The 25,775-nt window shown below is 38.5% G+C and overlaps 1 protein-coding gene across 2 annotated transcripts; it reads right to left on the bottom strand.

The window, feature by feature from the left end:
- Positions 1 to 618: 618 nt before the first annotated feature.
- On the bottom strand, positions 619 to 24,925 carry kcnip1b (Kv channel interacting protein 1 b). 2 transcript variants are annotated; one of them, XM_039618006.1, is made up of 9 exons: positions 24,758 to 24,925; positions 24,130 to 24,359; positions 6,323 to 6,447; positions 5,097 to 5,166; positions 4,944 to 5,014; positions 4,742 to 4,849; positions 4,548 to 4,652; positions 2,956 to 3,018; positions 619 to 2,191 (listed from the first exon to the last, which is right to left on the bottom strand). In XM_039618006.1, the coding sequence occupies exons 2-9, from the start codon at positions 24,215 to 24,217 to the stop codon at positions 2,144 to 2,146; spliced, it is 678 nt and encodes a 225-aa protein (XP_039473940.1). In that variant the 5' UTR covers positions 24,218 to 24,359; positions 24,758 to 24,925; the 3' UTR covers positions 619 to 2,143. The 2 variants fall into 2 exon arrangements, with proteins under 2 accessions (XP_039473940.1, XP_031586557.1); XM_031730697.2 differs by lacking the exons at positions 24,130 to 24,359; positions 24,758 to 24,925 and adding an exon at positions 11,797 to 12,163.
- Positions 24,926 to 25,775: the final 850 nt, after the last annotated feature.

Below are 25,775 nucleotides of genomic sequence, written 5' to 3'. Positions count from 1 at the left end.
TGACTGAAAATCTGTGGCAACAGGTCTTATGGAGTGATTGATACAAACCTGAAATTTCATTTGTGGAAGACGTCAGGAGACCCAACAGTGACTCTCTACAGCCATATGTAAAACATGGAGGCAGCTTTGTCATGTTTTGGGCTCGATGTTGCTAGATATTGGGATCTTGTCATAACTGATGAAATTAGGAATGCAGAAAAGTACTGTAAGAATTTGATCACCATGAAGAAAGATTAAGATCTAAAATTTTGCACAGAACTGTACTTATAATATAAATGCCAAGAAGTTAGCAGCAAATAGTTGATAGATGGGCAATTTCTTCACCAAAAATGTTTTTTTTTTTCAGATTTTTACCCCAGTTTGAATAGTTGAGCTAAATCAATACAGACGGGTAAGAAGAGAGAAAAATCTAATTAACTTAACATGACCAAAACAGGTTCAAGTCTGAGGACTTGCAAATGTCATGGCATATGATTCACACAGTTTTCATACTCATTAAATTTTTCAGTGACTCCTTAGAGCCTGCACTGTGTTTTTGTGTTCTTCACTCATTTATGTAGGTTTCTGCTCTAATGATCATTACATTTTTTTTTAAAAGCATACAAAAAGGCACACCAGTCAAATTTAAGAATTGACACATTTATTCATATGGCTTAGAATGAACCTGTTGGTGAGATTTAATAATCTGATTCCAAAATAAGATCTCCGAGACCTGAGGCTGCGATGTCACACGGTCGCACGGTGCAGCAAAAGAGCCTCTCTAATGACTGCGAAAAAAACCAGCAATGAATATTTTAGTGCCTAAACTACAATAGTCTTGCGAGTTTTCTATTATGGTGGCGCATTTAAACACACCACGACTCACAGGAAACCTTCAGCGGGCTACTGCTGCAGAAAAAACCTATTTTCTGTGTACCATGTACGTCAGTGTGACATCACTGTCCTCGTTTGGATGGAGGACACAGTGCCAAATGTTCATTATTACAAGTGGAGCTGTCCTCAGTGTCATATCACATTCCAAAGCTGACATTCAGCGGGTTTTCCCTGCAAGATTATCAGAAGCTTTCTCAGTTCTTTGCTGGAATGGACCAGCAGCAAACGTCTCGCCTTTTCTGACACAGTGATGTCTTTTGGACAAAACTTCTTCTGTAGCATCGCTGTTTCCATCTGAGACTCACACCTCGATTACCTGTCATCTGTGCAAATAAACATCTAATAAGCCTCTTCTTCAACATCTTTGATTTGCGGGTATTTCATAATTATGTCTAAAACGTATTCATGTTTTTTTTTTCAATCTTTTTTTTTAAAAAACATTTTTGACAATACACCAATTTGACCACAAGCAGGAAAGCAGCAGATGAAAATATGAAAAAAGAATGAATCGGTTTCTTTTTCACTAAAAAAGAAAAGAAAAGATAAACACACACACACACCATGTAAGACCCAGGAAATGTGCTGCTTTAAAATTATTTGACTTGTACTGTAAGTTTTGGACAGACGAGCATAACACAGACTCAGCACACAAGCGACATCCAGGTCATCACAAATTTACAAGGGTCACCGCATCAGTGAAACCAACGTACAACATTTGCAATATCTCATATCTGTCAACCACAAGATGCATGAGACACAAGTATAGATTTACTTATGGTCAAATCTGTCAAAAAATTTGGAAATAAAACAAGCATGCAATCATACTTTGGCAAAAAAACAACCAAAAAAAAGCAAATAAATAAACAAACCCCAACTGCTTCTTGGCAAAAAATAAAATAAAATGTTCAGCTTCTTGAGCACATCGCCCTTCACTGGTCAGGAGCAGCCTCATAATGGATGAGCAGCTTTATCTTTAACAGGCCAATCTTCGTCTTCATGACAGAACAGAGACGAATGTGTTAAAATCCATGTCTGTCACATCAGTCACTTTGTGTTGTGTGACGAAACTCGTCAGGAGCACTAAAGAGCATCCCAGTCCAGTCCCTTCATACAAGTCATTGTGGGGGATTCAGCCTATATCCTGACCACAGCTGGATAAAACAGGAGGAGGAGGAGGAGAGACTGGATGTACTGCACATATGCATCCACACACACTCACATTCAGCCCTCTCATTTTTCCATGTGGTTGTCTCCACCCTCTCCGCTTGTTCTACATGACGTTTTCAAACAGCTGCATGGATCTCATCATAGTTTCATCCTGTTGAGACAAAGAGTGTATGGAATTATTTTGAATACCTCCGTCTGTGAAATGAAATCATCTGATGGATTGTGGTTTTTCTTGTGTGCGACTTTTGACATAAAAAAATTAAGTAATGGTGAAATTATGTGGGCCTATTTACACTTTTAACACTGCATGTATTCAGGCTAATATACACTACTGAGTCCTTCTCTAAAAAAGGGCCAGATTTAACAATGTCTGTGAAGCTGGATTTAAAAAAATAAGTGTTTAAAGTTTTTAGAACATGTATAGTGCCATCTTGCACCCGTACATAACATAATGTCACTGCGTTAGTTGGTTGCTGCTGATAGACTTACAATAATTATTTTAGCTGACTAGTAAAATAACCAATAACTCAATGGAAAACAAAGAAACAAAAACTAAAACGCAATCTAAAAGGGTCACTTTAGTTTTATGCTTAAATAACACAGGATATACTGTTCACATTCACTCTCTGTCTTTCAAACAGTAAGTGGCTTTTCATTGTTAGCTAGCTGCACTGAAACGGGAAAATCCACCTGTTAGCCGTAATGTTAGGGTTCGTAGACCACTTTATGAATGAGGAGGAGAGGCTGTTTGAGTCAAGTGTAGTGGTGGTTTCACGACTAGAATAACAAGCTGAAGTAAGAAACTAGTTGCTTTTTTTCTTGTTGGGTCAGGTTTAATGAGTGTGTATGAGTGAGTATTATATTTTAATTCTTTAACTATTCATTTGACAAAAACACATGAAGAAGAATACTGACCTCTTGGCAGGCTACAATGAACTCCTCCAAAGTCACCACGCCATCTTTGTTCTTATCCATTTTCTGTAGAGAAACAGTTATTTTTATTTTGTTCATTCTGTTCTGATGGCATTGCCTTGCATCCTAACGCTAATGAAACAACCTAATAATGACTACAAAGCTGCTATAAACCAACAAAGGTTTCTTGGGAAGTTACAGGGTTATGACAAGAGACATTAAAAGCCTGCTTTCCTTCATAATGCGTAAACACTAGGGTTTATAAACCTCATAAGGTTTATAAAACCTAGTTTATAAATGTAGTTAAGTTGAAAGTGTGAAAAAACTACATAAAGGGAGTTGATCCCAGTCGAGTTCAATTTAAACAAATAGTATGGCTTGTTGTGTGGTAAAGCCTGCCCAAGATGTCTGTAATCTAGTTTTGATGAGTCTACCATGCTCAAAAAAAGAAAAAGAAAAACTGAAAAAGAAAGAAAAAGAAAAGAAAAACTGAAAATACATCAGATCTCTTGGAATCTTGTGCATCCTCTTGAGACTTTGATGAGACAGAAAACCTTCTGGAAATGGCATGTATTGATGTGCTATCATGAAGTAGAAGGACTACCTGTGCAACCTCTGTCAGATTCATACCTGTTACCATCTAAAAACTCATGGTACCAGTGACACTGACCCTAGCCAAATGCAAAACTAGTAATAATGTCAGTGGTCTCTACCTGTAAAATACTTACATTTTGTGGCTGTCTCATATAAGTTATTATTAACTTTGATTAAAAAGTGTTCCTTTAATGAACTTCGCTGTACCTGTACAGTTCATGGATGCACCTTTCTGACTATGCCTGCTCATGTTAACTTTGCACGTATGGTGACTTCTGGATTTAAAGAAGTGATGGTGCCAATAACCATAGATCTAAAATGGAGGCTGTAAAATGTTCCACGAGTGATGTCACTGTGCTAATACTGCGCTGTATTTGAAATGAGGGTGCTTAAGAACTTCTACTTCTGCACCAACCAGAGCGTCCTGACGGGAAATATCTGACAGACAAGATCTGCAAAGAGTGGTGCGCTCAGCCAAACACGTCATTCGATCAGAGCTTCCTGACCTGCTGTCCATCTACACCAAGCGGTGCAAGACTAAAGCCAGGAAGATTATGATGGACCTCTCCCATCCCAACATTGGACTCTTTTCACTGTTGAGGTCTGGGAAGCGCTTCCGCTCCCTTAAGACCAAATGAGAGAGAATGAGGAGGAGCTTCTTCCCCAGGCTATTCGGGCCCTGAACCAGGTGTAGGACTGGACTCTCTCACACATGTCGCATCACCGCACACACTCTGTTTATATGCACACTTCTTATAATTTAGAATTTCTTTTTATTCATATTTCTTTTCCCTAAATCATTATTTACATTCTTTTATTGTAAATTTCTATATTAAAATCTGTAAATTTTGTAGTAATCTGTAAATCTGTAAATCTTACTGTCAGTTCTTACTGTCATTTAATGGTCGGGCATTGCAGAGCAATAAGCATTTCACCACAGGTCGTACTGTGTATGGTTGTGTGTGTGACAAATAAAATTTGAATTAGAATTTGAAATGAACCTGAAAAAAGGCATCCACATGCTGCTGTGGAACGTCTCCCTTCAGTGCAGGGTAGGTGTACTTGCCCATCATGTCATATATGGCCCTCACAATCTCAGTCATTTCCTGCAAGAACAGGAGATTCATGTCATGCTTAGATATAGATTTGAGATAACAAATAAAACCCAGTTAAAACTTTGGTAACACAGTGTCACCTCTCTGTTTATGTATCCATCTCTGTTGATGTCATACAGGTGAAACGTCCACTCCAGCTTTTCCCTTAGCGTTCCCCTCAGCAGAATAGATAGTCCCATTACAAAATCCTGTCCAAAATACATCAGGGAAGAGGGAAAGCATAAACTAAAAAAATGAGCAGAAAATTAAAGAAATAACTAACATTTTGTCCATTTTTTGTACCTTAAACTTTATGGAACCATTGTTTGCAGTGTCAAAGGCACTGAACAGATAATGCGCATACATGCTTGCATCTGTAACACACACAGAAGAAAACTGTAAAAAAAGAAAAGCTTCATAGTGCAACAAAAAAAGATTAAAAACTGTGTACTTTACCTCCATGAGGAAAGAACTGTGCATAAATGTGTTTAAATGTCTCCTCATTCACAACTCCACTTGGACATTCCTGTGGGAGAAATGAGACTACAGTTATTGTACTCAATGAAAATTTTGTTGTCTGATTCTGTGATGCACACATGCACCATATTGCCAAAAGTGTTCACTGGTCTGCCTTCACATGCATATGAACATAATTGACATCTCATTTTTAATCCATGGCATTTAATATTATGTAGCAATAGCAACTTAAACTCTTCGGGAAGGGTTTTCAACAAGACTTAGGAGTGTGTTTATGGGAATGTTTGACCATTCTTCCAGAAGTGCAATTGTGAGGACAGACACTGATGTTGGATGAGGAGGCCTGGCTTGTATTCTTTGCTCTAATTCATCCCAAAGTTGTTCTGGCAGGTTGAGATTAGGTTGAGATGCAGGCCAGTCTTCTTCCACAACAAACCCGCTCAATCATGTCTTTATGGACCTTGCTTTGCACACTGGTGCGCAGTTATGTTGAAACAGAAAAGGTCATCCCCAAACTGTTCCCACAACACTGAGTTTCTTTCACTGGAACTAAAAGGCCGAGCCCCACTCCTGAAAAACAACCCCACACCATAATCCCCCCTCCATCAAACTTTACACTTGGCACAATGCAGTCAGACAAGTACTGCGCTCCTGGCAGCTGCCAAACCCAGTATTGTCCATTGGATTGGAGAAGCATGATTTCTCAGTCCAAAGAACATGAAGCGCTTTGTGCACTATTCTTGAGCAAAGGCCACATGAAGCACATGAGCAGTTGATTCCACAGAAAGTTGGCGACCTCTGCTCATATGCACCTCAGCCTTGCTGACCCCACTCTCTAATTTTATGAGGATTACCACTTGATGAGTTGCTGTCATTCCCAATCTCTTCCATTTTGTCATAGTACCACTAGCAGTTAACAGTGGAATATTTAGTAGCAAGGAAATTTCACAATTGGACTTTTTGCACAGTAACAGACCTCCTGAGTGCGGCTCATTCTTTCACAAATATTTTTAGAAGCCATCTGCATGCTTATGTGCTTGATGCTATACACCTGTGGCCATGGAAGTGATTGGAACACTTCAATGCCTCAGTGTTTTGGACAGGTGTGTGAATACTTAGAATAGAATAGAACAGAGTTTTGGCAATAAAGTGTATTTTAGTATGACTGCATTTTTAAAAATAACAATATCTTGGTGTGTGCTTACATTTTTAAAACCACGATAGAGGATCTGCAGTTCCTGTTTGGTGAAGTTTGTTTGGGCTTCGAGTTGCTCAAGTCCTTCTGGTCTGTGGCACACCATTGTCATCTCAAGCTCATCATCTGTTTTATCTATGGGGAAGAGTAAGGGAGAGGAATTTTGTTTTAAAAAAGAAGATGTATGTGAGCCTCAAAATGTACACACTGTGTGTTTAACAGTATATTCCACTCAGGATTTAGAAATAGGATGGCTATTAAATACAGGAAAGAGATGACTCAGCGAAGCTTGAAAATGGTAAGTCGGCAACGAATGTTGTGGGATCAAAGAGAATAAAAAAGTGCTTTTGAGAGTGAAGCAGAAGAAAAATAAGGGAGGATGAGGGAAAAAGAGACAACAAAGGAAGGATTTGAGGAGAACTTCATCTACTTGACAAATTAGGTTTCCCCTTGGGAGCTGAAGCATTTTATTAATGGCAACATGGTGCTCAGTGCCCAGTCCTGTGGAGATGGATGGTGGTTAATGATCTGAAGAGATGCTGCTGTGGGCAAGTGTTTGTCACTGTGACTATCTCACGCTACAGGGCAACGTTGACATCCCAACATCCAGCAGCGACTTTACAAACATGAACAAATATCCAGAAGAAAACACCCAGTGGCTTTTGTGGGCCCCGGTGAAGGAATTAAATCTGAAGTGTGAAGCCTGGTGTGAGGTATAGGGATGGCCTATTTACAAAGGGTGGTCTGCGGCTTGAAATGCATTGTTGAGACTGCAGTTATTATTAGATGATATGTTCTTGAATGAATTGTTTTGACACAAAAGTGTGGAGAAAGCACACTATCAGTTCCCAGAATTTCTCAATCACCTATGTTATTAACTTGAAAATGACACATGTGAGAACAAATAAGCTTCCTAATGGATTCAGACTCAGTTCAGACGATTAGACACCAAGAAAAGGAGATTAATATGACTACATTGTTCTTCTTCTTTTTTTTTGGATGGTAGTGATGACTCATTCATTTCAGCCCATTCATGAGTGGTGTCAGGATTAATCCTCAACAATGAAACTGTATCAAGTAACATACATCATTATGCCAGAGGCCATTGTAATTTAAATTTTATACATGAAACAGGAGAAGAGGCACAGCTATAGAACTGCCTGCAGCCACATTCTCTAACAGTAAATTGTAACAGGTGCAGTCTTCATTTAAGTCCCACCTACACCGGGGGGGAAGCAATTACCGGCTCTTCACTGACTTTTGAGTGGGAGAGACGATCCTTGTCAATTCTGTCTGCTAGTGAAAAATAACTTACTTAAAGTTTCTGTGTGAAATGGACTACAGACTGATTATAGAACCCAGAATAGGTTTTTATGAATTTCTAAACTGAAAAACTGTGACTTTAAGGAGAAATAAACTCCTAGGAAACTCCTGTGACTAGGAAATGTAGTGAAACTGTGGGATCCTAACAGTCATATACTGAATGAATATGTCAAATAAGTCGATAATGCCAAATTTCCAGCTTATGTCCATACCATAAGCTAAGCAGCGTCAGGCCTGGTTAGTAGTTGGATATGCAATGTGTTAGTTAGTGCTGTTCCCTGATAGCAAAAAGGTTCTGGTTCCAATCAACCATTTAGCCAGGGCCTTTCTGTGTGCTGATTGCATTTTATCCCTTTGTTTGTGTGGCTTCCCTCTGAGTACTCTCTGGCTTCTCCCATAATCCAAAGACATCCAGTTAGTGGGGTCAGGTTAATTGGTGCTTCTAAATTTCCCATAGGTGTTAGTGAGAACGATTGTCTTTCTGTCTGTGTTAGTTCGGTGACAGACTGAGAACCTGACCATGGTGTACCCTGCCTTTTGTCCTTGGACGGCTAGGATAGGCTCCAAGCTCCCTCACAACCCTGAATTAAATAAATGAAGACGATGGATGGATGTCAGTTTTAGTCCACTACATTTCTGTAAAATGAGGTAACAAACTTTCAGAAAGCTGTAACATCACTATGCATGTAAGTGCTTTAGCTAACAACAGTGGCTTGCTACTGTTGTTAGCTAAAAGTCTTTTATGTAGTTTTTATCTTCTTTATTCTCTAGTGTCAGAAAGGAGAATTATTCATGGTATGTTCATTGGTAGAGGAAGATTGAAAAGCTGTTGGCCAATCAGTGTGCACTTTCACAGTGAGATCCATCCCTTGCTTGTCACTTCCAGTTTCAAACAACAAGATGGTGAGACCAAAAATGCTCATCTCAAGACTTAAAAATGGATGTCCCTGAAGGTTCACCCATCTGTTGCAATGTTTACTATTTCTAATAGATAGCTAACATTAGTTTTCTAATAGCTTTGTAGATACAAGGTACTAAAAGAGTCCCTTGTTAAAGCTAAATCTAACATTTTAGCCAGCTAGTTGCACTTGTCAGCTTTCTGTTTAATATCGTGACGCTAACTTTATTCTCTTGTATTTTCTCCTGTGTTTCATTTATTAAAACCATGCACTAAAGGTTTAAATACTGCTTACATCTGGACAGGATGGTTGACACAGCTATAAAAACTGAAGGGAGTAGTCATTTCAATGATATTTTCCACATGCTTGGGAAACTATAGCAATAAAATGTTCACTAGAGACACACATGTTGCCTCTTACCCCAATCTGTCACTTTTACATGGCCTATTTGCCAATGGCGAGATAGCATGCTGTCCATTACCATGCAAACATATAATGCGTTACTTTCTCTCAATCTCCCTTCCATCTTCCTCTGAGCTCCAGTTCCAACCCACTGACTCATGTTGTCATGGAGATAGATAGCCATAATAAATGTGAGGAGTGGTGGGTATACTGGATGAACTGATTTTTTTTTTTAAAGGTGTCAAACACAATTTGTACATATATTTTTCCTGTGACTAAAAGTCTCTCAGTTACATGAAAACAGAAAGACAAAGGTGCTGTTAAGACTCCACCTATGTGGACTAATTTTTCCTGTGGGCTGATTTCTATTTCCTGTTAATGTGACAGTGTGATTAGAAACAGATGAAATGGAATGAGGGTGATGAAAAGGCAGAGGTGTTGATTAGAGAAAGCTGAGACAATGAGGACTGGGAGGAGAGGAAGGAAGAGGTGGCAGAGCGTGAAGAAAAACAAGAGACAAGAAGGAGAACAGCAAAGGGCAAAATAGGAAAGCACAGAATAATGGTGGACGTCGAGAAGAAACGAGAGCTGAACTGGGCTCAGAAGCACAGTCAGCAAAAGAATATGTTGCCTGAGGGTTTCAAAAACCTGTTGAATATATCATATCATATAACAGAATGATCTGATTGCCAGAGTAAGACTCAGGCAAAGAAATGCTGCAGACTTTTGCAGTGAGTCTTGTTATAAATGGTGCAACGACTACTGTGCATGTGATTACTCATTAGCATGTAATGGAAGAAGGTGTGAGACGCTGAAACGGTGCTGATAATTGAAAGTGCGTGTACCAGCTTTGTTACACAGTCAGTGGCAAACACTGCGGCAGTAATGAAAATGAAGGTCGTGTAGAAGTCTATGGGAAAATGGCTCTTGGTTTTCCTGATAACTTTATGGTCTCAATCACTAGTTTCAAGTCATAGTTGAATCTAACATGATCTATCACATCATCTTGTAAAGTGTGTCCTTTAGGTTGATGTTATATTGTGATTAGGAAGTTGCTACCATATGAGTGTGCAGTGTGCCTCAGATCTGCCTTCTCATCACATCCGATTTGGAAACACCAAGATCAAGGCAGCCACTTTATATATACAGTTCTGCATGCTTTGACTTTGGCGTGATCTTGCTTTCTTCTTCCCTTTGTTCTTCATTCATCCTCTTTAATTCACGCAAGCAGCCGACCGCCCAAACAGGTGGAAACGGCTAGCCTTGTTCCAAATATAATCATCCTACCAGTTTATTTAAAGCCTTCTACTTATCAGATTATATCTGGTTTCTTTAATCCAGCAGCCTTCTGGTGTCTGTAACCATGAGGACAAAAGTTGAAGAAGTCACTGTGCCGGGTCAAAATCACAGTCCCCTACGTGATTCCTCACAAAATCCACAGCAGGCTGTTTGGTTTTGCTTTGTACAAGCAAAGCAAAACCAAACAAACTGGGCTTTGGAAGTGCTGAATGCTGCAGGAAGAGTGAGGTGAACTGTTTCCCCTACCGTGTTGTGTGGACAGCCCCCCCCCTCAAAGTTTTGTTGAAAATTTATACAGGACCTTTTTCAAGACAAACCAGGTATAGCACAAACTGGCCATACTGGTTAAATATAGACCAGTTATATTAGGGCATTAGAGAGATGAAAATAACAAGCCCTCTTCCTCTCAAAAGAAGTTACATGATTTTGTATATATAGCATTTACGCATGCTCAGCGATGAGCAGTATTGCTAGATATAGCTATATTTTGTATCCTACTTGTAGCTTACCTCTGAGTCTCATTTCTTGTGTGGCTGTGGTACCTGTTTATCCCCTACAGGATCAGACTTTATCTGTTCTATCTTACATACCTCCTCACAGCTGGCACCACAACATGTTTTTTAACAGACCACTTACTTAGAGCTAACAAAAAATCCCTAGATGACCTGCTTTGCTGAAAGGTTATTTAAAGGCTCTTATCAAAAAACAGACAAACGGTTTCATCTTATCTGCATTTAAAGCATTACCCTCGTACTGTGGGGCATTTCATCAATGTCTTTTTAAAAAGTCGTTATTTTGCTGCCTTTTCATGGTTCTAATCTCGATCTCGCGCTGCCATAAATTCATCATTCACCCTGGTGGAGTGTGCGCTCACACTCTCCCTTTATGCCCCTACAACCCAGTCTCCATGACAACAGGCTTTTCAAGCATAAGGCCAGGGAGAGGTATGATATGTGAGCTGCGTGTTAATTCAAATGCCCAAAACCCCGCTCCCTCCGTGTTTCTGTTTCGCTCACTCACTGGCGCGTTCGATGGGCATGCACCAAACACACACAGGCATAATTGCAGAGACAGAGCAGTGATTTTGCGCTGTTGTTATTTTCAAGGACATCTTACTACATGCCCTCCTGTTGTCTCTAAATCATTATCTCCGTACAAGTACTATACCTCGTCACTGAACGTGAGTGAGAGATGCTTCACCCTCCACAATACTGCTGCCACTTCTAGAAGTAAATATTATACATTTCTGTTTGAGAAAACAGAATCAGCACTACTGGCTCTTCATTAAACCTATGTAACATTTTCAAGATTCATTATCCACTTATTTTTTCCCTTTAACTTCATAGTTCAATTAATTAAATCACTTGGCAAAAGCAGGGTGAAAACATAAAGTCTCTTTGCATTGGATAAGCAAAGAAAATAGCTAAAACAAACACATATCATGATTGGCAGCTGGTGTACAAACATTACGATCTTAGTGTTACTGTCAGTTTGGTCTAGCTTTCTGTTGCTCTTTTTGTCTCATCTCCATCTCTTCTCTTTGTGACTAACATCGACGTACCTCTAGATGGTCTCCTGTTCTGTTTGGTTTGCATGGTCAAAGTGCCCACCACTGCACCCATGTTGTCACCGTGGAAACCAGGCCGGCCAAAACAACCCAGAGAGTAATAGTCCCTCTATTTACTTCACGATTTTGTCAGCCTGTCGTCCTGTCGCTGTCTCCCTCCACGGCTCTGTACCTTACAGGATTTTTTTTTTTTTGCCCCCGTCAAGTCCTTTCACTGGGTCCAGATCTGGCACCGGGGGACGCTTCTCCTCTTTGAGCTGACTCTCTTGAATTTCTGATCCCTGTCTCCAAACACACACACACACACACACTCACATGCACAAGCTGCTCCTGCCTCTTTGCGCCACTCCCTCTGTTCTGTGCCTCACTCTACTCATCTGTCAGCCTTTACCCCCCCCACTCTTTCGAGCTCCCTGCCTCCTCATGCCCTTGTGTTATTGTAGAGTGGTGTAGTCACTAATAACGCTTACTGACATGTGAACGGGGGGGCAGGTGAAGAACATTCATTTAAAGCAGACACGTGTATTTTCTCAACCCAGTGGTTACTACTCCAAATGAGCAATTTGCTCCCTGAAGTGTGTACCATAATGAGGATGTAGCTATATGTAAGACTGCCCACTTGGGATGGCATTTGTGCATGCCTATGTTAACTCACCACAGGATAAAGGAGCACATCTTTTTCTCTATCTAGAAAGAATTAAAGTTAATTGTGAGATTTTGAAGAAATATTAAAAAAAAACAACAAATCAAATGTGCTACAAACAAGAACATTTGTATTCAATGGTGCCAATGAATCTTTGCAGAGTGGACTGTGTGTAACGTGGGATGGAAAGCTGTGGGGGTGAGTGATGCTTGTTTTCCTCCAAAGTCAGAAAATAAGACAGGGTTGCTGGATTGCAGCACAAACAACACAAGCAACAAAAAATAGCTAATGCGTAAAACATAAAATTTAGATTTCACTGTGGATTTATGCAGGAGAATTCAAATGGTCTAAGTTTATGGAAGCTACTTGAGGGGCAGTTAGCTCAGTCTTTGTAAGCTGCTTGTAAAAACATTGAAAAGAACACAGAAAGAATGTGAATGATATTCCATCCAATCAAATATTCTACTGGCGGCAGACCCAAAAATTTATTGCCTTTGTCTCGCTCCTTCTTTGTGTGTGTGTGTGTGTGTGTTTGTGCACGCGAGGTTCAGAAAACCCTCTCACACTTTAAAAAATTCATGGAGAGACATTTTTTCAGCGCTGTTTCAGCTTTCTTGTTTCTTGAAAGTTGACATCTATATGTTCTGTGCTGAGTAGTAAAAACAAGATCCATGAGCAAAAATGATAATAATAATGATGATGACCAAATCCACACTGCATGGGAGTATAGATTATTATTTACAACCTACACACCAAAACTCTGGAGCCTGACACTAGATCAGCTGTGCAGTTGAGTTTCTGTGCGTGTGAGAGCATGTATGGCCTATGCTGACCTGTGATTCCCTGGGTAGTGCTGAGAAAAAGAACTTAACATGGACTAAATAATTAAAGATGAAGTCATGCATCTAAAATAATTTAAACTTCTCTCAACTTAGGTGATCTCTGAAGTTAGATGGATGTAGCCTTTGGATCTGAAAAGTGAAGCAAATTTAAGGTACATTTTTCTTAAGGTTAGAAAGGGGCAACTACTTTGGTTCCAAAAATAAGTCTGATTGCATGCCGGTCAATGAGAAAACGACCCTACTGCTTACTTTACAACCCCAGTAACCAGATTAGTAGCCCCAGCTTTTAGAGAATACACAGTGATGTGTGTTTTGTAAACTATGATCTAATTTCGAGGAAAATAGATGATCATCACTATATAGTCAATAAGATAAGCGACTGTACAATGAATGGGGCTGGGGGTTAACAAGATCTACTGCTTACTTGATGTCTGAAATCAAGAAAGCCAAGATGGTGAGAGCTGAACGAGAGGCATTCTGCAAAACATTAAGTACCATCATGGTGGCTAATGCCATGTTTTATATAAAGAATCTGTCCTACATTTTTCATCCATTCAAATATAGTCACTTTGTATAGTGACTTTCATGTAATGATTTCTCTGCCTTCTTCAATGCAGTAGTCATTATTTTTCCTTCTTGGATTAATCAGGAAGCATAAAGAATTTGTAAACTGTGTCACAGATGTTTCAAACTCGTTTATAATCTTCACCAAAAATAACCTGCCTGACATACAGACAGTCACACTCACACACTTGCGATGGGAAATTAAGTATTCTGATTACTAAGTAACCCGGTGTAATCCCTGTGACAGATGTTTGCCATCTGGAACAGTCTTAGTGCACCATATCACCCTGCACTATGACAGACATTCAAGGACACTGCATTGCAGTCTGGCTTCATAATCTCTTCAGAATCTTTTCTCTAATTTACATACAACCTCTTCTACAACCAATGGGAAGGACACACTTGGACCTTGTACACTAATCAGCCATTATTTATGATTTTATCAGTAATTTTGTTTTCTGTTTCTACTTTGGTTAGTGTTTTGTTTTTTTTTGTTTTTTTAATAAAAATGCGAGATGAGAAAGGTGTTATCTTTGGTTCTGAAACACAGCTGAAACAACTGTTTGCTCTTTTGGTCATATGCCAGTATGCCCTGAGCAAAGCACGAGGCACATTTGTGCACTATAACTGCCTATACTGTGTGTTTAGATTTAGTTGCTCCTGGTCCCAGTCAAAAATCCCTTTATGCTTTTTGAAAATTACACGGTTCCCTTATGAAAAACCCAGCATACATACAGCAAACCCAAGAGATAAGTATACACACCCCTGCCTCTGGTCTCTAAGATTGGAATAGAGTCCAGCCTGACATCCAGAACTAACCTGGGCATTGAGTTGCATTCCACTATATCTCGCCAGTGCCTCTGAACTGCAAGAGCTCAAGCTCCTTACCCTACGGTGAGGTGATGTTCCATGTCCCAACAACCACTTTCAGCAGCTGGGGTCTGACCTGCCAGGGGCTCTGCCCTTGACTGCCACACACATACACATTGCAGCCCAACATGGGCCAGTCCTCTTGAGGATTCATCAACTATCAGACGTGCTGTAGGGATTTGGTGGATTGTGTGTTGGGTGGCTAGTTAAAATAACACATTCACAAAAAATCCTGTAATTTGAATGCAAATAATGATAGTGCACATGAAAGCCTGTTCTTTCCACTGCCATGTGTCCTTTTATTTCCCAAAGTGTTTCATTGCTCCCTCTGCTTTTGGTATTCTGTATGAATGCATGCCCCAAATCCATGTACAAAAAGCAGCTCATCGTCATCATTAAACTCCTCTTACTACTTCCTCTAACAGTTATTTCAACCTTAAAAAGTCCTGCAATTGCCATGTAAATCAAGTGAACCAAATGATGTTTGGATGGGAATCACTTTCCCTCCAGTGGGCTGAGACAGCAGTTTCAGACCTCGTGTGGCTTTCTAGTCTGACTATGCAAGAACTTGCATCTTTGAATTATTTCGTCTCAGCTTCTTTCTTTAACCTGACATTCAGTTGTGTCCTTTTTAGAGCTACTACTGAGATGGGAATTATTACACAACAGCTTTTGAAACTAGTACAACAGCTTTCCGTAAAAAAGGGGGACATTCCAGTTTGTGGTGCTTTTCACTTTCCCTAAATGTAAATTTGTGTATATTAATTACTTTTGTTTCTTATGAAACACAAAACCAAATAAACTAAACATAAATGTGTAATATATATTTTACTGTTAAAACAACTACATACTACTTATTATTAATACCATTATTAATATAATAGACTGAATTACAATGATTCTTTAGGATTCCATAAGGAGCGTTTTAATAGAATAATCTCAGGAAGCCGTCTCATACGATTTCAAAGTAAGTATGTTTATTTTTTATATAGAATAATACAAATGTTTAAAAGGAGATACTTTAAAAATTACATATAAAATCTTCTAAATGTAGGACTCTTATAAAACTTAAGAATTAGAAATGCATTTGTTGTAAAGTAAAATGAAATGGATGGATGGATGGACGGACCTGTACACCTGCAGTACCTTCATGGCCCACCAGATGCCATCAGCCTACACCATGGAAATCACTGGTTTAATGCATCATGTAAAGATTAATTGGATGGTATCATTTTGAAGGTCTGACTGATGATTAAAGCTTGTTTTTATTATAATAACTATTTATTAATATAAGAATACACATTTAAGCTTTAACTTTTAAAGTTTTAAGAAAAACCAAGCTTGAAGACCGTGTCTTATTAGAAAGCTGTGGCTCAGCCTCGCTGCTAAAGGACACTTTATGTGTATCTCTGACAAAATAATGCTAATTGTAATCCAAACCCTGAGACTGGAGTCACTTATCGGTAATGAATGCTATATAACAAATCTCAGTAACATTTGAAAATTGTTAACAAATTCATAATATAGTGAATGAAATGTTAAGTATGCCAGTGTCATCTAGATGTAATTGTTATTGTTTGTTATCAGATGTGATAACAAAGATCAGATTGTAACTAATAAACTAAAATGCATGATACAATTATTGATGAAGACTATTTATCATATGTACTAAATTTGAATGCATTTTTATTAATCGTGTTTAATATTATGCATTCACCATTAATGAAGCTGCTTTGGCTTCCATCACATCTTTTTAATTTACCTGTATTTGTTAGCTTTTGAATCTTTAGGCGAGCAATTGAGAATGATGAAACAAAGTACCCACAGCTCTCCTTTTTGCCACTTTGAAATGTGTATTAAGTTATCTGTGAGTGCAAAATGATGCTTTATTTCAAGAGGCTAGATAATAATAATAAAAAAAACGAAAATGCACCAAGCATCTTAAAAACAGACAGTCACAAATTTAGTGTGAATGTTCTTACAAAGTGTTTTTAACCCTGCAACACAAAACCCATGGAAAAATAGCCAGAAAATTCTGATTTTTTGGAACTGAGATATTTAATAACCCTTATAACAAAATTCACAAAAATCATTTTGCTATATCATGTTGTGTGAAATATTTTTATTATATATTTATTATATATTTTTTTATATTGCATTTGATACATTGGAGATTTTTGGCAACTTTTTGTTAACAACAATGTTAATTTTAGACAAAACAAGAATTTTGTCCATAACATTTTGAAATCATGGCAGTATTGATCATGTTGATGAGACAGAGGTCTCAGAAACTCATGTATCAGATATGATACAAAGTGCATTAGAGGGTTAAGTTTTCTCAGCAGAGAAATCTAACACATGAGCTCAAGTTTCTAATGCTGTGGTGTTACTTGTTAAACGACAGATGGCAGCAGAGCGTAATAGTTCCTGATGCAAGCGGCAGCTCATTTCGCCTTTCAAAACAAGTTTTGCTCCTGATCGAATGCACCATGTGGAAAAATCCTCAGGGAACTACTAAATATGAACATGAAAGATGAATTCCACAGAAGTGTCGCTGAGCAAACATAACCTACTGTTCGCTGGATCGAATAGCCATCTAACCATAGGAGATTCTGTATATAAATACCAAGTAGTAAAACAACGTGGCTGGACAGGAGTAATGGCGGGGGGGGGGCGAACGACGTACACACCCACAGAGGAGGAAAGAGCAAGAGATAAAAATAAATCTAGAAGAAGACGGTTACATAAAAGTATGTAGTGAGGTGATGTAAAAAATTAAAAGCAGAGACACACACTGTCAGCTCCAATCCACTGATTCTACAGCCACAAAAAAAGGGAAAGAGAATCAGAGGAGAAAGATTTTGTTAAGGAAAACGGTTATAAAACTGGAGCTTAATGCCAGATAATTCTTATGCAGTTTTGAACAAAATAGATGCTATGTTAGAAGAGCTTGAGCCATAGATTTGAATCTATCTCTGCAGTGTGTGGTGACAGAACCACTGCTGCAAGGTTATGCTCTTAGAGGACACATGTAATAGTGAGAGACAGGTGCAGCCTGAGGTCGGGTAGGAAGGTTTCTGTCTTTACCTGCACTCTTCCTGTTTTCAAGACCTTGGTCCACACAAAAGATAGTATAAAGCTATTTTGTTTGTTGAACCATGCATCTTTTATGTGTTTCCCCAGCTGTGTAGTTTCCCATATCTAAACAAAGATGATTGTCAATTTGCACGATTGCATGATGTGAACTAAATTTTAAAAGTAGATGTTGAAGTTGGGATAAAGATAATCTTTACTGCATGATTTTGAATATAATGGGAAATTTAATTTTATGGGTATAGTCTGCTAGATCCATAGTAAGCTGTGGCTATAGTAAACTATAAACTCTGTAGTTTACTGTGTGAGTGTTGGCGAACAATTACAACAACAGACCTCATTGAAAACATGCTTACAGGGAAGAAGCTGGTTGCAAATGATCCATCCATGCTTCCATCTATCCATCCATTTCAGCTTCCTACCTAAGGCTGTGGAATGGGTGGAGTCTATTCCGTCTTAAAAAAAAGATGAGCAACCACAAACCCACCTACAGCCTACATCTACACACTAACTGAATTTCAGGAAACTTGATAGAGATGGATCATGCGCAAAGGATGGAAGTTTTAATTCTTCCAAGCGATCTAAAAGAGATTGTGTCGTAGGTTTTGTTGTGTAGGTACAAAACTTTGCTTGTTTACAAAAACAGCAGGAACATTTCAGACACCTGCTTTAAGCAACAATGCCACAATTTTTATCTTGAAATAGAGGATATATATTTTCATGCAGATTGATAGGGTAGTGTTGAATCTATTGTTTTTACCATTCAGATTTGGGAGTGGTCTTGTGGTATTTTAGAAATGATATTGTTTTAATTGTGAAATTCTTTTAAATACATTCAAGGTTAAAAACACAGACATTTTTGCCTAAAGCTACACTGTATGTCTGCTGTTGTGGTTAAACAACACATCACAAAAAACATTGAAGTAGTATTTGTTAAAAGTTGTCCTTAATAAAATTAAATCTGTGTGTTCCAGTTTCCAGTTTCCTTGTCGTCCAGTCATTCTGTCAAAGTCCCGTCAGTTTAAAAAGAGGTTTTTCTTTACTTTAGCAGGTAATGCACAGCATCAGATTTCCCATTAGGTTTGACATTCAGATTCCCTGGATGTTGCACTACAACATCAGTACGTCAGAGCAAAATATATATACCTCACTCAAAATATACCTCACAAGTCCCTCCCTTTGTCTGAGGCCTTTTAGCTGATGTCTCACGTGGTGTAAAACTCGAAAAAGTTGCCTCTAGCTGAATGTTTGAGGCTGCACTCTGCCATCTTGCTTTTAAAATGTGCTGTGAGAGGTCGCTGTCTCTTTTTATAACAACAGGGAGGACAGCCATTTTCAAACGTGCACTAACGTGAATGCAAGGTCAGAGCAACTGTCAAAACACTGAAGCTTGCTGTAATAAGTTATAGCGCTACTCCTCTGTATCTTCACATGGAAACTATTTTTACAAGGGAAGCACTATGTAAAGAGCATAAAGGAATTTGTAATGTAATGTTAGGGACAGGAATAACAGTAAGTCAGCTACGGCCCTGAGGCATATCATAACTACTGTATCCTCACTCGGTTTGCAATGTTTAAAGGTCTGAGGATGAATATGCATGCTGCTGAACTTAATAAGACTTAAGGCATAAGAGTAAAGATAAGACAGTTTATTTTAGTCTATATTGTATGCAAGGAAAAATGCAAAAAACAACAAAGCATATAACTGTTTTAAAAAAGCCTAAATAGCTTGCTTGTGTGTGAATGTTTATGTGAACATGTGCGCATGTTTCCATGTCTTCATCCATGCATACTTTAGAATGTGGTCTTCCTCTGCCACAATCTGGAAGCAAGCGCCGTTGTGAAATCTGATTATAATCAAACTGTGCAGAGGAAGGGCTCAAAGCTAGACAAGGCTTTGTTTCTTCATGCTGTAACCGCACATTGCAAGATCAACCCTCTCCATGTAAGCATTAAAATCAAATTAATTCCAATGATGCTTTAAATGAGGTTTTGTTATCATTCCTCCTTTGACCTTGAATTGGATAGATGGAAAAAAATGTATGTATGGATGGCTGTATGCATGTATGTATGGATAGTTGTGCCTGCTCATCTTGAGCTATGGAAATGAGAAACTAACATTGTATAAATGTAAAAATTCCAATGGTTTAAAAATCCCACTGTGGCGTAAAATCATAGATTTATTAAATCCCAGTTTAGACCACTTGAATGTATTTTGACTAGTGGCTCTTAATTAACTCTGTGACATTTAATTATGAAGCTAAATGAAGACTCGGCCCTTGTGCTGCCCAATGCACACGCATCTTAACTTTAAGTCAGTAAAGGTCAGCGAAGCACAATAGAACATTTTCGGCAGACACAACAAATGTCCAGATGCACAGTATCAAGCAAGTGGATGCTCAACATAATTTACATTACATTTGATCAATTACGCATCTTTAAGAATACAAAGAAAAATATAACTAACATCTACAAATAATGAGAGAACCAGATATCATCTTGATAACCGTTTCCCCATTTAGTCTGCTATAAACTGTAATCCTTCATTCCTTTGGTAAAGGATTAGTTCCTAACCATAAAAAAGTAGGTTTGGGATTGTTTCAGTCAAATAGCTACGGTATGCAATTGTGTTGCATGACCTAGATAGTCAGCCTACTCACTGCCATGAGTAGGTTGGATTATTTCTAGAATAGCTCAGCGGCTGACTAAAACACCAGTTAATATCACATAGGTTACAAAGGATTTACATACTATTTTTTCTTCTTTTTTTAAACATCACAGATGAAAAAACACTGGACAAACACTGCACATGTAACAGAGTAAGTACTTTGTAAGATAAGCCTGGCTGGATTCCTGCTTAATATGCAAAACATTGAACTTGTTGCTCCTGTAAATGCATATTTACATTGGTAACACAAGCTGTGGGAAATGTGTCAACAGACTCATCCTTCATTATGCAAGATAGTAGCTGTTTATGTGTAAAAACGTACAGTTCAGGCATCATGCTGTCATTGTCAGTTTGTTGACAGTTTCTGATGTGTTTCTCAGTTTGCAAGTTCCTTTCTTTGCCCTGTGAAAAATCAATTTCTCAGAGTGCTTATGGCTGCAAATAATTTAGAGGTACATAGTAAGAGTATCCAAATACTTCTAGATGGAAAAGTCAAAAAGTGGTAAAAATACATAAATTTGGAATTTGTGGCCCACAGCAAGTGTTAAAATGAAGCGCTGCCTGCACCTGCACAAATATTTTATGCTCCATACATGTGCGTAGGGTGAATTTTAAATTTATATCAGACCACAGGTTCTTCTGAAAGTGAGAGCAGTACTGTGTGTGTTTTTTTAGTCGTGACAGACTCGCAGCTGCACTCTGACTTCGTGACTCAGCATTTGATTTTTGCAGCTTAGGTGAAAAGTAACTTTTTAACTATGAGATGAGAGAGGGACAGAAAAAGCAAACAAGCACTAAAGCATGATGAATACAAGAAGTTTAGAGTACACCACAGCCTCTGCCTGTGAGTTATGTGCAGATGAGAGTTAAATGACCTATTCATTCAACTCAAAGCCACCCAAAGTATGCATGTCATACAAGAAGGAGAATTTCCTGGGTTTTTTTTTTTACTTGTGTTTTTCTGCACATGTGAGTCTCTATAGCAAAGCTTACTAGATGTAGATAAAAATTAAAAGTATGCAGATATGTCCAAATGAAATACTGACAGTTTTCCACAGTTGAAAGTGTGAAATTGTACAATTCTTATTAACATGATTCCATCAGTGGTGAAATTAAATCATTTTCTTGAATTGGTATATGTTAATTAACCTCTCCTGTGGTGGGTTATAATGGTCTTAATTTTCCTCCACTTGTACACAGTCTCTTATTGTGGATTAATGGAGTCACTTTAGAACTGGCTCTGTAACCTTTTCTAGCCTGCTGAGCATCAACAACTGCTCAGGAATTAGTTCAGGGATTAAAATGGAATTTGGCAGGTGGGGGAAACCCTAGGGCACCCGGTGATCATATTAGCTAAAGATAAGTCACATAATTCATGGAAGGTCAATTTTTTTTTGTAGGTGGTCCTCAATTAATTTGAGGTCCAAAAAAAAAATAAATACATTTTTTTTTTGTTATTATCCCAAAATTTTGGGTTTGCAATCTCAAAATGTTGACTTCCTCAAATTCAAAATTTTGATTTACCTAAGCCAATACCAACTGTAAACACATGCAGTACTGTGGTGACGTTTATGCTTCAGCACAGTAAGCTAACACAGTAAAAAACACAGCATTTTCATGCAACCTATAAGTAACACTAAATTAGTATCATTTAGTTTTTTTTGCAAGACACTTTACAAAAATGTAATTTAGCAACACGTCATACATAGATCAAAGATTGAAGAATGATTTAAAAAGAATGAAGAAATATATGACATGTAGGGCTAAATGTGTAAGTTACATTTCTAGTGTATCAGTTCCCATGTTCCAGACAGTTACATAAAGCTGTGTGAATAAATAGCAACATTCAAAATGTTTGCTTTATTTCCTTAACTTGGTTTGGTTTATCAGCTTTTACAGCTTTTATGCTTAGGTCATATTGACGCAGAAATTTAAACAAAAAAAAAGTACAAGGGATTCGTAAACTCTTTCCTGCAACTGTAGCAAAGCAAAAGACACAGTGACAGAACATGTGCCTCTTGCTAAATAGACCACACAATGGCTCAATGGTGGAATTCAAATTAAATCTATGTCACAAAAACAATCCTATTACAGTCTTAATATGAACTTTCAGGCACTCATTTATGCCATCATTGCATTTCAATTCTGTGTTTTCTCTTTACTGCATTTTCTTTTTGCACCTTTCTGCAAGTATCTCTGGCTTCTTGGCTGCAAGTTTTGGATCTGCAGCTACTGGCCTCACCAACCTGCCCAGTATTGATTGCTTGCTGTTTCTCACTGCTCTTCTTTTCTCCTATAGGCCTTCTTATTCCAACACTTGAGCCTACAACCACTTTCACATACGCACTGCAGGCCTGAGCCTTGTTAGGACTATGGCACCACATTTAGGTAGGTATTTGGCTATGCAGTGTGAAAGATTTAGGAAACCTGTGGTTGTATGCAACAAAACAAAACCAAACCCCACCAGGCTTAGCCAAATGGCTCAAACATGGGTTTGTGTTGGTCTTAGGGTTTTGCAGATTCTACGGGAAAGAATTGCAGACTGTCAGCTACATGCTGTAGCTGTTTCCTGTCACCAGGGGACAGTGTCACAAACAACTGATCTGTGGGCTACACACAGCGGCATCCAAGTTGTGCTGTCTCCTGAGCAGTCTATTCAGGCGGCTTCTTCACAACCCACATGAAGTATTTCCAGTAGTACAAATAAGTCTGAAGCAAGCTATTTCCTGTTGTGTTTTACATGTGGCTACTGAATTATGTTTCGTAGGTACGCTATAACCACAATCCTTTCTGAAACCCTGCACCATAACCTACACCGTAACCTACTCTGTAAGCTGATGTGCCCCTCCTCAGGAATGTCACTACATATTGCATCGATTACACCTGCAATGTGATCTGCACTGTCACTTTGTCACTAACAAATTTCCCACGTGTGGGACTAATAAAGGTTATCTTGTCCCGCTCATTTCTGGATAATTCTTCTTCTGCCACCATTTCTTAAATTGACTGGAGAGAATGGATCAACACCATCGCCAACTGATGTTTTGGTGGTGAAATTGCAAATGGGGCACACCGCGGCAACAGCATCTGTCGCTTTTATAAGCTATGTTATAGGCTCTACATTACGTTTAACACAGAAGTATAAATTATACTTGAGAAAGGTAGAGGCAGGGGCAGATGGGTGGGTTTTCTTCAATGTATCTCAAAGAGTCTTTGAGCTTCTTTAATTAAAGCAAAACTGAGTGCTATTAGAATGCAGCTGAAATCTATCACTGATATAAAGTACAACAAACAGGATATTAGAAAATAGACAAATTATTTTAGATCAACTGCAGGAAGACAACATTAAGTTGATCAAAGCATTGTTTTGTAGGGGGCGAGAGAGAGTGGCGGTGGAAAATGTCCAACATCCATCCACTTTTTGCCAAGTGCTTGGTGATAGGGAATAATTATTTTTCTATATCAAGTAAAGTTTGGCCTAACTGTTCAAAGACAATAATAAACTATCTTGTGATGTGCTGCCACATAAAGAAAAAGGAATTGAACTGAATTCACATGCATACACAGGAGTACCCATAAGCTCACTGTATCTAAGTTAGCTAACACTCAAGAGGCTCAGAATATGTGAGTGCATCAGTACAAAGTACCTTTTGTGAGGGTTCCTGAGACCAATCTCTGCAGGGACTGGATTAATTTGAGCACCCCCTGTCTGCAGCGGCTGGTACAGCCAGCCATCCTGAGGTAGATGCAGTGGCAGATGGGTAGACTTTCTTCAATATATCTCAAGGAATGTTTGAACTTCTTTAATGTTGCCCGTGATCCTTATCACAAAAACGAATCTGCTTCATGTGACATCATGAGGTCCTTCAAGCGGCTCCTTGTGAAGAAAAGGGATACGATTAAGCCTTTGTTCCACAGCTTATGTGCAGGACATTGAATTTTACTTACAATGTGCTGTCACACATTAGTACCTAAAGCACTCAGGCGTGTTCCACTCTCTCATTCAGAAAGGCATGCAGAAACACTCAAAAGAAAAACACACAAATATACACAAGCAGTAGCCAAACAACAAGAAAATGTTCAACATTTCCTTTTTCTCTGGCTTCAGACCTTTACGTTAAACTTTTTAAAAAGCAAAGTTGCTTTTCACAGACGAAAATAAGTGAGAAGATAAATAATTAAATGGACTCTAAAAGTAGAACACGGAGCGCTTCGCTCCCCTGGAAGTTCTGTCGGTCCAAGAAAGAGCAGAAAACCTCGTGCAGTGCTTCTTACCTCCTCTGTCAGTTTGTTTCATCACTTCTTTTCTTGTCCTCCACTTTCCTTTACCTTCTGTCCTCTTAGTTGTTCTGACTGTTGTCCTCTCGTATAATATTTCGGTGTAAGGTTTCCCTCTAAACTGCAGTGGGAACCCTGCGGCTGTGATCTGTGGAGGAGCTCTGCTCTGGTGCTCTCAGCAGATCTGTACTGCAGAGAGCGCCAGCAGCCACCACTATACCCACCCTGCCTCCTTGATGCTCCCTCCTCCTGTCTCACATTCTGCTCTTAGTCTGGTTGATGTGCTTTATCTTACCTTTTTCTTGATCCTATATATTTGCAAGATACACAAACTGGGCTGAATCAATCAAAAGAAACAACTGAAGGTTAAGCATGGTGGATTATAACCGGAGCACTAATTCAATGTATAAAAGGTTCCATAAGGATTTTCTCATTCAGGATCCTCTCCATGTTGCAATAACAGAGTGATTTATATTAAAGTGGGCACTCTTGGTCCTCTGCAGTTACACTCAGTGTATTAAAATGTAACCTTTTCCTAATAAAACATCAGGAATGTGTTTTAAAGCACATCTGTGCTTCATGAAGCCAAGACTTAAGCCTGAAATTTTGATTATATGTGAAATACTATTATTTTGACCTTGCAAACAACTGATTTATTTAATTCAGTTATTTCCATTGAGCTTTTTGAATTATTAAAAAAGTGATGCTTTTTTATTTAGCATAATAAAGTGTTTAAATATTATTATCATAAACCTTGCCATACCCATTAAACATTGTTTTTTTGTGTAAACAGGTAGGAAGATGAGAAGATGATATTGTGCATTCGTGTGTTATAAGGTTTCCCAGAATGTATTAAATTAAATACCATGCAACCACATGAAACAAATGATTCAAGAAGTGACATTCAAAGTAAAAAAGATGGATGGAATAAAACTGAATTAGGAAATGACATTAAAATGTATAATGACACAGTAGCTATACCAGAACACTATTACCTAATCACCTTCATCATGTT

Source organism: Oreochromis aureus, linkage group 10, assembly GCF_013358895.1.
Source record: "Oreochromis aureus strain Israel breed Guangdong linkage group 10, ZZ_aureus, whole genome shotgun sequence".
Lineage (NCBI taxonomy): Eukaryota > Metazoa > Chordata > Actinopteri > Cichliformes > Cichlidae > Oreochromis > Oreochromis aureus.
Note: the sequence above shows the minus strand (reverse complement) of the source record. Positions and strands in the feature narration are given on the sequence as shown.

What these genes read in the sequence shown, in the direction of transcription:
- kcnip1b (XM_039618006.1), bottom strand. Translation starts at nt 24,217, where the DNA reads ATGGCTGGCTGTACCAGCCGCTGCAGACAGGGGGTGCTCAAATTAATC. An exon ending in ACAGTTCTTTCCTCATGGAG is followed by an intron (nt 5,015 to 5,096) that starts GTAAAGTACACA and finishes TGTGTGTTACAG; the next exon opens with ATGCAAGCATGTATGCGCAT. An exon ending in ATGGATACATAAACAGAGAG is followed by an intron (nt 4,653 to 4,741) that starts GTGACACTGTGT and finishes CTGTTCTTGCAG; the next exon opens with GAAATGACTGAGATTGTGAG.